The sequence below is a fragment of the Ursus maritimus genome, unplaced genomic scaffold, assembly GCF_017311325.1.
Source record: "Ursus maritimus isolate PB19 unplaced genomic scaffold, ASM1731132v1 scaffold_8, whole genome shotgun sequence".
Lineage (NCBI taxonomy): Eukaryota > Metazoa > Chordata > Mammalia > Carnivora > Ursidae > Ursus > Ursus maritimus.
In genome coordinates, this window is record NW_024426996.1 from 10,725,594 (window position 1) to 10,742,717 (window position 17,124).

The window sequence follows — 17,124 nt, forward strand, 5'->3', positions numbered from 1 at the left end:
CATAAATAAATACATCCCCCTGAAATCTGTAAAAGAAAGTTGGGGATTATCCAATAATCAGATTCTTTGATGTGTCTCTAGCATAACTACAGAGTTTGTGTAATAACTTTATAGATGACATTAAAGAGTACTTAAATTTTCCCAAATTTAACATATATACATTATTCATTCAGATAAAACTAAATAAGAAGAGCTGGCAGAACTTTAAATTTGTGTCAAGTATTCTCTAAGAATAAAATAGGTTCGTTTTAGCCATTCTTAAAAAATAAGACATTCTGTACTAAATGATAGCATCCATGCCCTTTCAGAAGTAGCTCAAAGAACCTTCTTCACATCAATGCCATGAAGCATTTTTACCAGGAGGCCTTAAAACTTTGAGTGAATGACAACATGCTTACATACTGCCTCATTTTCACAAATTGAAACAATAAATCAAATATCTTAGGAAGTTTAGATTTCTCTATATAAAATAAACAAAAACACGGAAATGAACAAAAAACAACAGAATTATTTCTCTCTTGCTTTTACCTATTTATTTCTAAATTTACAATGGCCATAAAATCCCTTCACTTCAGATATTGAGCCACAGTATGTACAAAGTACATGAATTCCAACAAACACATTTCTAATGAAAGCACAAAATAAAATGCATAACCTTTCATAGAAGCAGCACTCTTTTATCCTCTTCAGAGTTTGAATTTTATATACCGCTCATGAAGTGCTCATTTGTATATAACTGTGATTTGAGAAATATATAGGTTTGAGTAACATTCTGAGTGGCTAGATATGTGGATATACCATTAGTATTACCATTTTATTTATAAAGCTTCACACTCAAAGCTTTGACCTCAACATTCTATGTTTATGATCAAATTATCTGAAAATTGTATAGACTCTTTTTGGATCATATAGATTTTTCTATTTTTCTAGCAAAGTTGTTCTTTCCACGGTATGTAGCTACCTATCAGATTAAGCTAAAAAACAAAATCTACATCTTTACCTTCCAAATAAAGATGAACTTTGGATATATCAATAAAAGAAAAGCTCTGATTCTTTCCCACCATGGAGCTCAGAATGTAGCTTTCCTTCCTAAAAGATTAGATATTTTCTCCCTATCACTTGCTATGCTGACAGATATATACTTTATCCCTAACAGAAATTCCTAATTCTTATTTTTTCCCTTGTTGAATGTGTCTAAGAACTGATAAATACATAACAATTTTTTAAAATATAAATATTCCAGTCATAAAATGTTTCTTACATTCTGAAGTAACATGTCAATACACTATGACCAATATTTTGGCTTAATTTTCATATGTTTCTACTGTTAAATCAATAAGCCTGGCCTAACTTTAGACAATCATATACCTAACCAAAATCTCTATCTTACACTGATAAATAGCAACTGCTCCTTTTATACTGAGTTTTATCTTTTCAGGTATGTTTTACCTCTTCACCTGGATTACACCAACCTCAAAAACACGTTGTCATATATATTATGTCTCCTGTACAATCTTATGTATTTTGAAGCCCATTTACTGAGAAAATTATTGCAGTTCTTAGCAAGAGATTTGCTGAGTTCTGAATTACATGACTCTACTGAGTCCTATGTTTCAAAGACGCAATGGTTTATGAAATTATAATGTGAAGCCTGTATAATTAGAGGAGAAAATTTACTTAAAGAAATAATTCCATCTTGAATTTAAAGAAAATACTAGGTATCTAAAGACAATGTTTCAACTTACAACATTCTACTATCTCAGTATTATACTGGCAGATTATTATATTGCCTAACGGGAAATCCAAAAACACAAAACTAATACCATACAGGGCTTTGGTAACTTCATTAATAAAAATGTGATATGGTTATTTCCCAAATATATTTGTTGTAAAAAAGTATAAACTTTTTAAATATTATTTCCTTTCTATTGTGTTTCAGGCATTTCACTATAAGGTAGATAAAGTAACTTCCACGTTGAAAAGAAACAAAGTGTGGTCAAGGTCAAGAAAGTTTCAAAAACAAACCTGCCCAAGGCCTGAATTCCTAACCACCAAGTTATACTACCTCTCAATAGCACAGCTAGATCAGATAATATGAAATAAAATTAAGTGAAAAACATTTGAAACAAGAAATAAAGATATGCATAATTATAATGTGGTATTTCAATGTGTATTGTTTGAATATAATAAAGAATTCTGACTTTTAAAACTAATGGTGATAATATCACTACCTATGTTGACCATCTGTTGTTCTGACTTCTTAGCATCTACCCCTGCCTTCTTTTATCAACATCAGCCATGTGTCAAGCACGGAATCACCCCTCCCCTCTCACCTTCACACTCCGCTGTGTGAAGAACTAACCTGGTTCTAGTCAATCATATCTTCAAATATTCCCAGACACACAGCAATTGCTTCACCAAAGTCGTGTCAAATAAGCTAAGCTAGTCAAAGGCAGGGACATTCAGATCTCGGTTTTGTTTTGTTTCGATTTTGATTAAATCCACTGGATTTAGGGGCGCCTGGGTGGCTCAGTCGTTAAGCGTCTGCTTTCGGCTCAGGTCATGATCCCAGGGTCCTGGGATCAAGCCCCGCATTGGGCTCTCTGCTCAGCGGGAAGCCTGCTTCTTCCCCTCCCGCTCCCCCTGCTTGTGTTCCCTCTCTGGCTGTGTCTCTCTCTGTCAAACAAATAAAATCTTGGAAAAAAAAAAAATCCACTGGATTTATTGAAAAAGTAAAAATCTGTCCCAGGAGCTACAGAAGGTAGTAACATCACCTTTAGAGGACCCTCCTTGAAAATGAAAACTACAGAGAGGAAAGCAGAGTAAAGAGAGGCAGATAGAAAGAATGAGCCTCCATGACACCATTTGAGTACTAGACCCAACCATACTTGAGGAAATTTCTATCTCTATACCTTTTAATTACATGAACCAATAAAAACCACTACCATGATTTTTCTGAAACCAATTTACATTGTGACTTCCCTCATCAGCAAATGAGAGTTTTGAATTAATCACTATGCCTCTGCATTTATATTGCATTCTTGCCATATATTCATATCAATTAATTCTCAAAATAGCAGTGTGATTTATGAAGGGCGTATGTAATCTCTATCTCATATATATAGTATCAGGATTTTAACCAAGGTCTCTCTGACTCAGAAAAACAAAAACAATAGCAAAACCTCTATGAATGAATGAATGAATGAATGATATTGTTAAAGGAGAATGTTTAATAAGAAGTAGATTCAGAGAATTCAGAGAATACAGAGGAGTATCAGACTATATGTAGGATAACAGAAAAAAAAGTTCAGCCAGTTAATAGTCTGCTTTAACATACCTCTTAGAATAAGGAAGAATGAATATTTATGAAGTAGCTAAGGACTGAAAAAAGGTATTTTGTGAAAACAACGTTCCCAGTTTTAAGCAGAATCACTAAAAGATAATTAAAAGAATTTAAGATCCTATTTATAAATATATAGGTAACTTATGTAAACTCATACATGTATTGCAGAAAATGAATTTGAGTTTTCTAATATAATTCAATTGGCATATATGAGATGTAATTTTCCTCCTATTAGACAAAAAAATTGGAACCTAAAAATTAGACTATATTAAGAGCAGCTAAATTGTTTTCACTTTTTAAATTGTATTAAAACTGAATTACAATGATTACTTTCTGAATTGGTTAGTATTTCTTTTCTCTATAATGAGAATACTAATACTGACTATCTTCATGCTATCAAATATATGCATTGCTCCATTTGAATTCAACATTATTGAATGTAACATTAAGAGATTTTCTAATTGATTTCACGAAGAGCATCAGGCACTATCACATTCCAGGAAACTATGTCCTCAGGAGCTTATCCAGTAGAAATACATCGTAAACAACCAAGTATGATACAGTGTAAACCGATGCGGAAAAATAGTTGGTGTTTCAAAGTAACTACCACCTGGCTCAGATGGTGGTCGGCCAGCAATCACTGGCAACACCATACACCACTTAGTCTCTAATCTGAGACCTTAAAGTGGAAATGGCACTAGTTTCACTGGAAAATATCAGAAAACTTTCCTTTTGCATTTATATAATGCATACCCAGAAATATCCTAATTTATCTGATATTTCAGGTTCATGTAGCTTACATTTGTTAGCATGAATTTCTTTATAAGAAAAAAAATCTATCATTTATTCAATATAAGATCAAATCTAAATTTAAGTGAAACTTGATCTTTTTAAATAGCAAAAATAAAGAAACATTAAATACTGTCAAGTTTTAGAGTAATGTATTTAAAATAGTTACAAATAACTTTCATTCCTTATAAAATGCAAGCCAACTTTCAGCTAAGAAGCTTATATTAAAAACTGATCACATTTTAGATGATTAAAGCCTACGACTATAAAATAAGCCATCCAAAAACAGTGCACCCACAATCACAGTATTAAAGAAATAAAGTGCTTCATGTCCCTAATATAAGGTAACAGAATGAGTCTTGAATGCTATATAGTTCAAACACATGAAGGCAGAAGATGCAGAAGTTATTCATCGAGACAGTAAAGGATCGATTGATTTTCAAAATATCATATAAAATTATTTCTGTCCCTTCAATATACTAGTATTCACATTCCTTATAACTCATAATTTCTGAGCAATCTAATTCTGATCAGTTATCTAATTAGTTTTACAATGTTCTGAAAAATAAAGCAAATAACTTACTGTTTGGAAGGTTCAGGACATTTTAGTTCTTCTCTTTTCTTCATTTCTAGCGTTGGTTCCACAGGAGTGAGAACCACAGCAGCACATGAGACCACGGAGTGGTATGAATCCTCCCGGCAAACTGTTTTATTAAAAAAAATTAATTGTAACATGTCAAAATTATTTATTGACTAGTCTCACTTTCCCTTTTTCTCTTTTTTTATTTCCAGTCAAACGAAAGAGATAATTCAACTACAACATTAATTATCATTAAATTATCCTTAATTATCATTTTCCACTCTGTCTTTCCACTCAGTAGCTGAATGACCTTAGGCAATTTTTCTTTTTTTAAGCCACACAGTGGAAAAGGTGTTGCCAATACTTTATAGTCCTTCATTTAAAAAAAGCTTTTCATTGAAGAATAAGAAGTGCGTAAATCATATATAGTTAAATGAATCTTTGCAAAATGAACATATCCGCTTAATCAGCATTATGATCAATAAGCATTACCAGCACCCTAAATTCCCTGTGGTACCCCTTCGCAATCACTGTTGCAACCTCCAAACTTAACCATTATTATTACTTAAATAACCATAGATTGGGTTGGCCTATTTCTAACCTTTGTATGAAGAAAATCATACTCTTACGTGTGTGCATTATTTATGTGCAGCTGATTTCATTAAATATACATTTGTAAGACTCACTCATGTGCAGCAGTACTCTGTTCATTCCCAGAGCTGTGTAGCAGTCCATTGTATGAATACACCACAATATATTCACACATTTTAGTGGTGATGGGTATTTAGACTGCTCTGGTCTGAGGCTATTTTGAAATGTCTATAAACACACATGTACATTTTTTTCTTTTGGTGCACAAATAAATCTCTATGGAAAAAATCTAGGAATTGTTCTTAGGATATGTTCATATATTTCACCTTCAACTTTACTACATATTGCTAAAGAGTTTTCTGAGCTGATTGCATTAATTTGCATTCCCCAAAAGAGTGTCAGTGGTTCCACACCTGTATCAAAATTTAGTTTGGCCAGTTTTTGAAATTTTACTATTATATGAATTTTTTATTGCTGCATGACAAATTAACATAAACTTAGCAGCATAAACAACAGCCAAATTATTATCTCATAGTTCTGTAGGTAAGAAGTCTAGTGAGCTCAGTTTAGTTCTCTGATTAGGGTCTTACAAGGTCAATGTCAGGTTCGCAGCCAGGCCATGCTCTTTTCTAGAGTCTCTGAGGGAAGAATCTACTTTTAAGCTCACTGAGGTTGTTAGCAGAATTTAGCTTCTTGGAGTAGTAGGATTCAGGTCTCCTTTTCCTTGCTGGCTGCTGCAGTGACCACTCTCAGCTACTAGAAGCTTCTCACAGGTCAGTGGCCAGTGGCCTGTCTATCTCAGCAATGAAGAAGATCCTTCACATCGAAACCCTCCCATGCTTCAAATTTCTCTCATACTCTGACTAATTATGCTGCTAACAACTGGGGCTGAAATTCCCTGCTTTTAAAGGGTTCGTGAGATTAGATTAAGCCCATACAGATAATCTCCTTTTTGTTTAGCTCAAAGTCAAATGATTAGTAATATTAACTTATATCTGCAAAGTCCCTTTTGCCACAGAACATTATTTACAGTAGCGACGTCCTATCTTTCCAGGGGAAAAAAGTATACAAGGGTTAGATGCATGTGTCTGCTTGGGATTCTGCCTACCACAGCTATCAAATTGTGGCTTTAATTTATATTTTACTGATAACTAATAAAGTAACTGTAAATTCTTGTTTTACATGATTCTGATAAGCACAAATTTTAGTTACATGGTTAAGTTCAATAATACAAGGAACTCCCAAAAATATGATTTACATTTCAGTTCACATGGTACATCTACTACATGTAATTGTTTAAATTACAAACCTCTCTAGTAGCTCTTCAATCCACAGATCACTACACAGATAAGAAGTGTGGATCATGATTAGTGACACAGACACATTCCTTATTTCAAAGTCTATCAGTGACTGGTCACCATGCGTCTGCTACTCAGATTAAGCACAGACCTCAAAGTATGTAGTCACATTGCTTCTTTCTCTCATAGTGATAAACTCATGTAAAACTTTACAAAAATAGATACTCTAAGGAAGGAATTTGAAATGAAATGTAATGTGGAAATGAAAATGTAGCAAAGAAATGAAAACTGCTAGTGATGTAAGTGATATATGAATTGATTATAAATGAAAGGTCAATAATTGCTGATCTAAGTACTCATTTGGAGAGCTAAGAAGTGAACAACAAGTTAACCCCCTCCCCAATACAGAGAGAGGCAAATACTAAAGATGGTAGCCACATTAATAAAAGAGAAGGCAAAAATACAATTAAGGTCATGCAAATCATGTGGGACTGAAGTGTGGGACTATGATCTCAAAGTGAAAGATACATAAGAAAAGATCTTAAGGTTCCTCATGTCTACCCTAAAGATATTTGCTGAATTACTAATCTGCTCAGTGCTGGAGTCTGAGATATAAAACAGATGACCACTAAAAGCAGAGCTGTATTTAAAGCAATCATGTGGCACTCAAGAGACAAACATTAGTGTCTAGTATGTGTCAAAGGTGAGGGGCTGGTTTCTTCTTTGTTTCTCCAATGCTGTCAAATAGATTCTTGTTTCTTCTTTCTTTTTAAGTTTAGATTTCTCTACTTATTCTTGGCATGAACTTTGAGTCTACATCAAACAATTCCATCATAGCTGGGAGAAAAAAGCTCTATTACATTTTAAATTTCCACTGTTGCCTTAAATGATGCTAGTGAAGAAAAAGACTAAGAATAATATTATCGTTTCATTCCTCTGGGATACCACTCACATATACAACAAGTATTTAGTGAACTAACTGGTATGGTCCAAGAAGTATGCTTAATGGTAGGATTCTACTGTGGGCAAGAAAGAAATAGCCCCCTCCCAAGTTTTTAGTAAAGCTTCAATTCCTTCTTTTAGAAATATTTCTCAAGTGTTAGAGCAGTAAGCTTCTTACCAGATTAAGCGAAAACATTTATCTAAATCTCTATGAGGGAAAATAGAAGTTAAGTTATCTTTAAAAAGGAAAAGAGAGAAGTGAGTAGAAAAAGGGCTGTAGGTGAACAAGGAAAAATTTTCAAAAATAGGGAACATTTTTTTACTCAAGGTAATATTAGTATCAATGCACAGTTTTTATTAGCGAGAGACTGGAACAAGTGACATTTCTCTCAAAGATACTGAAGTTAAAAAACAATAACTAAGTCAATAAAAAATAAGCCTCATTAATTATTATATAAAGAAAGTGATAATACAATGATCTAAAGACACATGGTTAGGCATTTCATGTAAATGACAGAGCTCTTATGTTAAGCTGAAATTAAATTACACTCAAGTTTTAATATCTTTATATTTCATTTACCACAAAATACAAGAATTAGTGTAATAAATGTAAGGTAGGCCAATAAGTAATAGAGAAATTATAACTTCAAAAAAAGTGAATGGAGAAGATACTTGCAAAAACACCAAAAAAAAAAAAAAAAAAAAAAAAAAAAAAATCCAAATAAAAAATGGGCAGAGGACCTAAACAGACACTTTTCCAAAGACATACCAGATGGCCAACAGACACATGAAATGATGTTCAACATCACTAATCATCAGGGATATCACCTCAGAGCAGTCAGAATGGCTACTATTAAAAAGATAAGAAATAACAACTGTTGGTGAGAATGTGGAGAAAAGGGAACCCTCATGCACCATTGGTGGAAACAAACTGGTGCAACCACTATGGAAAACAGTATGGAGATTTCTGAAAAAAAATCAAAATTGAAATACTATATGATCCAATAATTCTAGTACTGGGTATTTATCCAAAGAAAGCAAAAGCAAGAATTCAAAAAGATATACACACACCTTTGCAGCATTATTTATTTTTAAAAATATTTATTTATTTTAGAGACAGAGCACACAAGTGCAGGGAGGGGCAGTGGGGAGAGGAAGAGAAAGAATCCCAAGCAGACTCCCAGCTGAGCAGGGAGCCCAAAGCGGGACTAGATCTCATGATCCTGAGATCATGACCTGAGCCAAAATCGAGTCAGACGCTTAACCGACTGAGCCTGCCAATTGCCCCTGCAACACTATTTATGATAGTCAAGATATGTAATCAACTCAAGTATCAATCAGTAGATAAATGGATAAAAAAAGATGTGAAATACACACACGCACACACACACACACACACACACTGGTATATTACTCAGCAATAAAAAAAGAGATTTTGCATGTGAGACAACACAGTAGAACTAGAGGATGTTATGCTGAATGAAATAAGTCAGATAGAAAAAGATAAATACCATATGATTTCACTTATATCTGGAATCTAAAAAACAAAACACATAACCAAACAAGCAAAAACAAAAGAAAAAACAAAAAGCAAAACAGACTCATAAATAAAGAGAACAAACTGGTGGTTGCCAGAGGGGAGGTGGGTGGGGGATGGGGCAAAATAAATGAAGGGGATTAAGAGGTACACACTTCCAATTACGAAATAAATAAGTTGTGGAGATGAAAAGTACAGCAGAGGGAATACAGTTAATAATATTGTGATAAAGTTATATGGTGAAGGATGTTGTATGGATAATGCAAGATGAGCACTGAATAATGTATAGAATTGCTGAATCATTATGTTACATGTCTGAAACTAATATAATATTGTATGTCAATTATTTTTCAACATATTTTTTTTAAATCTGCTAAGGTCTAAAAAAAGTGAACGGAATAATAAAAGGAAGGTACACATTTTTCAAAACAATGAATATGTCTTGGTTATCCTTCATTCTGAGGTAGAAAGGAAAAAAAAATAAAAGAAACCTTAGCAATAAGTCACTGAGAAGACAAACAATTTCTGAAAATCGATAGAGTAACGGATATTTATGTGATCATTATATTCTGAACAATGCAAATGGTATTCTTCAAAATTATGGTCCGTACTAAAACGTAAATCAGAAACATATCACAATGGTCATGATCATGATGTGAACTACTCTGTATAAAAATTTATTTGGTACATAAGTTGTTGGATATTATTTTCATATTTTACCATGCCACAAATGCATAAATTAATTTTGAAGAATGACATGAATATAACTAAAGGAGGAAACATTATATTTGCCATTAAAATAAACCTGATGATACAGATTAAAAGGAAATATCAAGTTTAAAAAAGACCTCCAAAGGTAGTGGGGTTTAAACATTTCTCATTTTAAGGAAAAATCATTACTGTTTTCTTGCCCTAAAACATTTTACAGAAGAACATGGATGTCAGGGGAAACGGGGAAATCTATATTTTAAAATGACACTTATTTAATATACCTGATAAAAACACCTTACAAATTCCTATTTAGGTCACAAAATCTTCAGATATTTCTGACACAAATGTTAAATTATTGCTAGGCTTTGAAAGGAAATTACACTGTAAGATTAATGGAAATAAAGTAAGAATCATAACTGTTAGCCAATACACCTCTCTACCATACTACTTCATTAATAAGGCAATGAATACATTTTTAAACATTTTAGAAATACAAGAACACAATACACACTCTTTATGGGAAAGCACAGTTCATATTTGTTCACATTTGTAAGATTAAGTAGACAATTTTTTTAAATAATTAAAGTAAGATCATTTAATGTGGTTTGCTAATTATATTGAACTTTGTGAAATAAAAATGCAACTTTTTCTCATAATTGACACAGATTGCTTATATACTACATCATAGTAAAGGTGAATGCATAAAAATTACTATAGGAATTAAAGTTTGGGTTATTTGACAACAGGCGATTCCACTTTCTTCTTCATGTTTTTTTTTAGTAGTTCCCAAATTCCTATAGTGATACTTTTCTTTTTTTAAAAAACAGAAAAGATAAAACGTACATTAAAATTTAGTCATGAAAGCACAGTAGATAAACAGATGTGTGGAATACTGATATTGGCTTCGAAACAATGGGATTTTTTGAAATTCCTTCAGGCAAACAATACTTATGAGTTAATCAGATTAAATTTAATTTCATTTTCTGAATGCTTCCCCTTTCCACAAAGGAAAAACAAAAATCACTTTTTCAGAAGGTATTGTAAGTGACTGATCCAGTAAATTGTTCTCAAATTTTAAACGGATGATTCTCATTTCATGGATCCCCTCAAATTAATGCATTTTCATACTACCAGGGGCTTTAATTTTTAATCTAAGTGATTGAACCACTGTGGCAAGTTTAGATATTATAAAATTGTAGGAACCTGATTTGACGTAAGAATGATTTGTGTCCTTTCCAACTGCACCAAAAGCAAATGATTCACCACTCAGGCTGAACTCTCGTAATGGGAAAAACTGGCTTTACAAGAAAGTAGAGAGTGAAACAAACAAACTCCCAATTTTTGATTACTCATACTATGTAATTGTACTTATAAAGACAGTTTTAATGGAAAATATTATTCACTTCTAAATTTTAAAAAAGGTTAAATTTATGGAACAGCAGATAATGATTTCATAATACACCTTAAAAAAACATGAGATATGTCAAGGTATCACATCTTCAAGTAAGTTTCCAGCATCCATGAGTTGAAAATCTATACATTTTCCACTCTTACTTCCAACCATAGAGGATATAATAATTTGAGGCACCAACCTATAAATTTATCTGCTAAATTTGTTCTGTGAAAAGAATCTTTAACTGTATCGCATGAATCGCAGAAAATTCCATCATTGGCTCCTGTTACTTGGAATTGTCTGTCAGGCTGACTAAAAAATTAAAGTTCCATTTCTTTCTAGAGAGATGGAGTCTTTTTGTGAAGATTAGGGTCACCAATCAGGGCATTCTGAGAGGGTCTTGTGGACAAATGCTGTAACTAAAAGAAGAAATCAGTTGTCGCAACCACCAGTTAATACAAAAACAATGACCTGGACATAAGAAACTGACATTTGATTATGAGTTATACCAATCGGAGTTTTAAAATGAGAGAGTGTTTGAAAGTCACAAGAATTACTTATGCTAAGATTTGGTACTAAGCACTACTCTCATTTACTCCTCGGTAGTTAAAAGTATATGAACACTCAAAATGATCAACACTACTGGGACCTCTGCATCACAAATCTGCAAATCCTGGGGGAGAGTGGAAATCATTCCTAGGTTTAAAATTGAGTAATCTGACTTTGTCATGTAACCTTTTATTACACCACAGAAAATATGCTATTTTATGAAATAATTCTCCATTTTTAGCTGTATTCTACAAAATGTTTCTTTCAGACTCATAATAAACTGAGATGCAAGACCTAAATATTGAAATTGTATAACTCTTTTTTTCCAGTTTGATATATCAAAATTATTTCATTACTGAACTTCTATCTTTGTTTGGTCTTTCAATTTATAAAATCAATGTTAAAGCACTAGAAAAGCAACATATTTTTTAAATGTTCCCAAAAATGCCAAAGATTTGTTAGGACACACATTTTTCTCTTTCATGCAAAATTAGAACATAAAAATTACTGAGTATGCCTACAGCATAATTAACTTATAGGCCTCATGCATAACTACATTTGAAGTCACCACTCCAATTCATCAGAACAGTTTACTATCAATGAGCAAATTATAGGTGTAAAAGAAAAGAATTTGTTTTTAACTTGAAAAAGTGTTCACCTTCCCCTTTCCTGTCCAAACATCCAGGGTCCATGTATTTACTACAGAACAACCCACCGGTAAAGCTTAAGCCCATAAAATGGTAACATTTACTAAACAAATGCTTGAATATCATTATGTAGTAGGCATAATTCTATGTACTAACTATGTGTTTCATGTTACAGTATCATCCCTACCTCTCCCGAAAATTCTATGGGGTAAGTACTATATTATCCCCATTTTACAGTGTTCAAGGTGAGGCAGCTTGGAAGTAGCAAAACCAGAATTTAATCAATTTTCCTGTAAGCATCATGTTACTGACAACACTTCATGTTCATCCTTATCTAAATATAATGTATCAAGTGTTCTGAAAAGTAAGTTTATCTCTTTTAATTATATTTCTATTCAATAATATTCTTATATCTAAATTACTTATCCTAGAAAAACTGTAATCATTAGGCAATTTGCCTCAGAACACAGGATAGCTTTGACTCATTATACAAATGCTTTGAGTTCCAAGCTCTGTACTTCAAAATGATTTACAACAACTATTTTCCTATTGCTCCACAGACTGAGTGTCAAGTGTCAGGAAGAAACCCGTACATACATATATTTATCTAAGGTGAAGGAAGATATATAGTTTAGAAAAGTATTATTTTTTTCAAATTTATTTGTAATCAATTGCTGTTGATTCTTCTTGCTCAGCACTGTTATAGCTGCTTGAGATGTATCAGTGAATAAAAATGACAAAAATACATGTTTTGTGGAATGTGCATCTTCTAATGGAATAGATTCTCAGATCAAATTTACCTTTCTTTGCAGTTTTTTGAATTGGTAAAATATGAATCATAACAATATCTTCTTGGGTTGTTACGAGGATTAAATGAATTACTGCATGGGAAGTACCTAGGATAATGCTGGAGAAATGGTAAGACATTTTAAAATGTTAGCTAATATTATTTATATAACTAGTTTTGATATTTTTGATAAATCAGATTCCAGTTACTTAATCAACCACTAATCTAAATGTGTTGTGAACATATTTTGTAGATATGAATACAGCCTATTACAGTTGACTTGAAGTAAGGGAATTGTCATAGGTAATCTTGGTGGGCCTGATTCAATAAGTTGAATACCCTTAAAAGTAGCTGAGGCTTCTTAATGAAGACAAAATTCTTCCCATGTCAAAGCTCCAGCCTGTCCTTCCTTACGTAGTCAGTCCCCACAATCACGTGAAGTTCTGTTTCTCTGGTTGATAAATATACCAGTCTGTTGGTAAGGAGAATCCTCTTACACCGTTGGTGGGAATGCAAACTGATGCATCCACTCTGGAGAACAGCATGGAGGTTCCTCAAAAAGTTAAAAATAGAACTACTTATGATCCAGCAACTGCACTACTAGGTACTTACCCAAAAGATAGAAAAATACTGATTCGAAGGGACACATGCATCCCGGTATTTATAGCAGCATTATCAACAATAGTCAAACTATGGAAGGAGCCCAAATGTCCTCAACTGATGAATGGATAAAGAGGATATGGTATACATACAGGGTATATCAGATACATACATATATACATATACACACACACACATACACATATACACATATATATACACACATATACATATATATACACAACACATACACATATACACATATACATATATACACATATATATATACATATATATGTATATGTGTGTGTATGTATATATGTGTATATACATACATATATACATACACACACATATATATATATATAGTTAAGAAAGTAATCTTGCCATTTGCAACCAGCTGGATGGAGCTAGAGTGTATTACGCTAAGCAAAATAAGTCAGAGAATGACAGAACCATATGACCTCACTCATATGAGGAATTGAAGACACAAATCAAATGAACATAAGGAAGGGAAAAAAGAGGGAGACAAACCATAAAACAGACTCTTCACTATAGAGAACAATCTGAGAGTTGCTGGAAGGGAGGTGGGCAGGGGGATGGGCTAAATGGGTGATGGGTATTAAGGAGCGCACTTGTGATGAGCACTGGGTAATGTAAGTAAGTGACGAATCACTAAATTCTACTCCTGAAACTAATATACAGTGTATGTTAACTAACTGGAATTTAAATAAAAACTTGAAACTAATATATACATATATATGTGTGTGTGTGTGTATGTAAACAATGACATTTAGGTATTACATACTAGTTTTAGCAAACCTCTAAATACTTCTTCTGAATAAACATCCTTAATCCAGTGCTTATAAAAGGCTCTTCTGATGAAGTAATATTAGTCAAGAATTGAAAGAGGAACTGAAAATAAGCAGATAAAATACAAGTCGTTGCATCCTAACTATAAATAAACACACATTGAGCAAAAGTAGGCACACACACTGATTCCATTAGTAGCATTCACTCAACTATACCATGTCCAGGTACTGTGATAGATACTGGACTGGTGAAAATAAAAGACAAAGTATTTGTGTGAATATAACTTAGCATAGTAAAGAAATAATACCATATAAAAAGTACTATCAAGGAAGTCAGACAGGTAAACTAAACACGACTGGAAGGGCAGGACCACGACTCTCCTGTTCACTCCCTGTTGCTTAGCACAGTTCCAGACACAAAGGAGAAATTCCATGAATCTGTCTAATAAATGAGAGAACTGAAGAAAAATGAATGGAGGCATTGAGGAAAAGAAAAGACGCTAACCAAGCATAGGAGAGAGTGTGCTAAAACGCAATGTGATGTAAGAAAATGTCATATATCTTGAGAAATTCAAATAATTCAGTGTGGCTGGGCCTAGAGGAGATGCAAGGAGTTAAGAAATGAGATACAGCTTTTATCAACACCTTAAGTACCTTCTAAGCAACACTAAAACATTAGTATTTAATTCTGAAGTTCATGAGGATCTGCTATCATTTAACCAAGAAGCAACATGATCAGCTTTATATTTTCTGCACATAGCCTGGCAGCATTTAAGTACAGGAGCGAGATCCCGCAAGATCACAGGCGATGCTGCTGAGATACATGAAGTGAGAAACGGTGAGGGCTTCGGGTTACTGGCAGCGGCAGGGTCGGGAAAGGAGGGAACAAAGTAAGGGTGCAGAGCATTCAGAAATGTGAACACTTTGGGGCACCTGGGTGGCACAGCGGTTAAGCGTCTGCCTTCGGCTCAGGGCGTGATCCCAGCGTTCTGGGATCGAGCCCCACATCAGGCTCTTCCGCTATGAGCCTGCGTCTTCCTCTCCCACTCCCCCTGCTTGTGTTCCCTCTCTCGCTGGCTGTCCCTCTGTCTGTCAAATAAATAAATTAAATCTTTAAAAAAAAAAAAGAAATGTGAACACTTCTATTTCAAACACACACAGTCTAAATTTACTTGCTTCCTTTATTAAAATGGAAATCAATTCTCAGTACATTACAATAACAGCAAACAGAGTAAAAGTACGTATAGATGAGAAAAAAGTGGCAAAAGCACAAAGCCAAGACCTTCAAATTAATTAGAAGCAATTTAAGTAATAATTTTTATAAAGATTGTATTTACTTATTTGAGAGAGAGAGTGTGTGCGGGTGAGAGGGAGAGGGACAGAGACGCTGAAGAAGACTCCACACTGAGCACAGAGACCGAGGTGGGACTCAATCCCACAACCCCAGGATCATGACCTGAGCCGAAACCAAGAGTCAGAAGCTTAACCGACTGAGCCACCCAGGTGCCCCTAAATAATAATTTAAATTAAAAAAATAAGTTGTGCAACCATATTATGTAAAAATGGTATCATCTTGGGTATCTTTTTTTAAAGATCTGAAGGAACTGCATAGAAATAGTTAATGCCCTTAAGTAAAAATTAATTAGAGGAAAAAACACAGAAATAAACATGACAATAACTATAATCCTAGAAATGCTGGACAAAACTATAAAATGTAAAGAACAATACTAAATTCAGTCAGGCTTATCTCGTGCCATTCAAATTCTGGTACTTTTGTGTACCGATAGTAACCTTTCATCTTGTGACACATGTTTGGACAGTTATAAGTTTATTATAAAATTCTATTCCTTGAATTTGTATGTTTTTAGCCAATTTAATCTCATTCCTTGCCTTAGTTTCTGAATACTTCTTTTCACAAATCTTTCATTGCACAAATATTTTCTAGAATAAAATGAAACCTGACCCATGATAGGGAAAAATAAAACAATGTGAATTCAGTTTGTAAGGCTGTCTATTTTATTACTGTAATGCAAACACTGGAATGTTTGCAGCAGTCAAAAATGTATCCTTGGTACATCAAATGTATAGCCAATGGTTATCTTGAATGTTGAGTGGGAAACAAGCATTTATAAATCCCTCCTGATTGCAGAGTAAGAAATTTATGGGCAACATGTTAATTTATTTTAATAAATAGAAAAAAATATTATCTGATGGCTATTATAGGCTGAAGTCTGTCTCCCCACCAAATTCATATATTGAAATCCTAACCCTACCTTACTAACCCCTAACAACCCCTACTACCTGTGACTGTATTTAGAGATAAGGTCCATAAAGAGGTAACTAAGTTAAAATGAGGTCATCATGGTGGGCCCTAATCCAATATGACTGGTGTCCTTATAAGAAAAAAAATATTAGGACACAGACACAAACTAAGGGAAGATTTTGTGTAGACACAGAGAAAAGACATCTCTCTGTGTATACACTAAGGAGAGAGAACTCAGAAGAAATCAACCCTGCAGACATCTTGAACTTAAACTTCTAGCCT

At 33.5% G+C, this 17,124-nt stretch overlaps 1 protein-coding gene across 2 annotated transcripts in view; it reads right to left on the bottom strand.

The window, feature by feature from the left end:
• CCSER1 (coiled-coil serine rich protein 1) overlaps window positions 1-17,124 on the bottom strand; it is a 733,960-nt gene that overhangs the window by 436,422 nt on the left and 280,414 nt on the right. For both annotated transcript variants that reach the window (XM_040625038.1, XM_040625036.1), the window contains exon 5: window positions 4,716-4,836. In XM_040625038.1, the coding sequence (XP_040480972.1) occupies window positions 4,716-4,836 (121 nt within the window). The remainder of the gene's footprint in view (window positions 1-4,715; window positions 4,837-17,124) is intronic.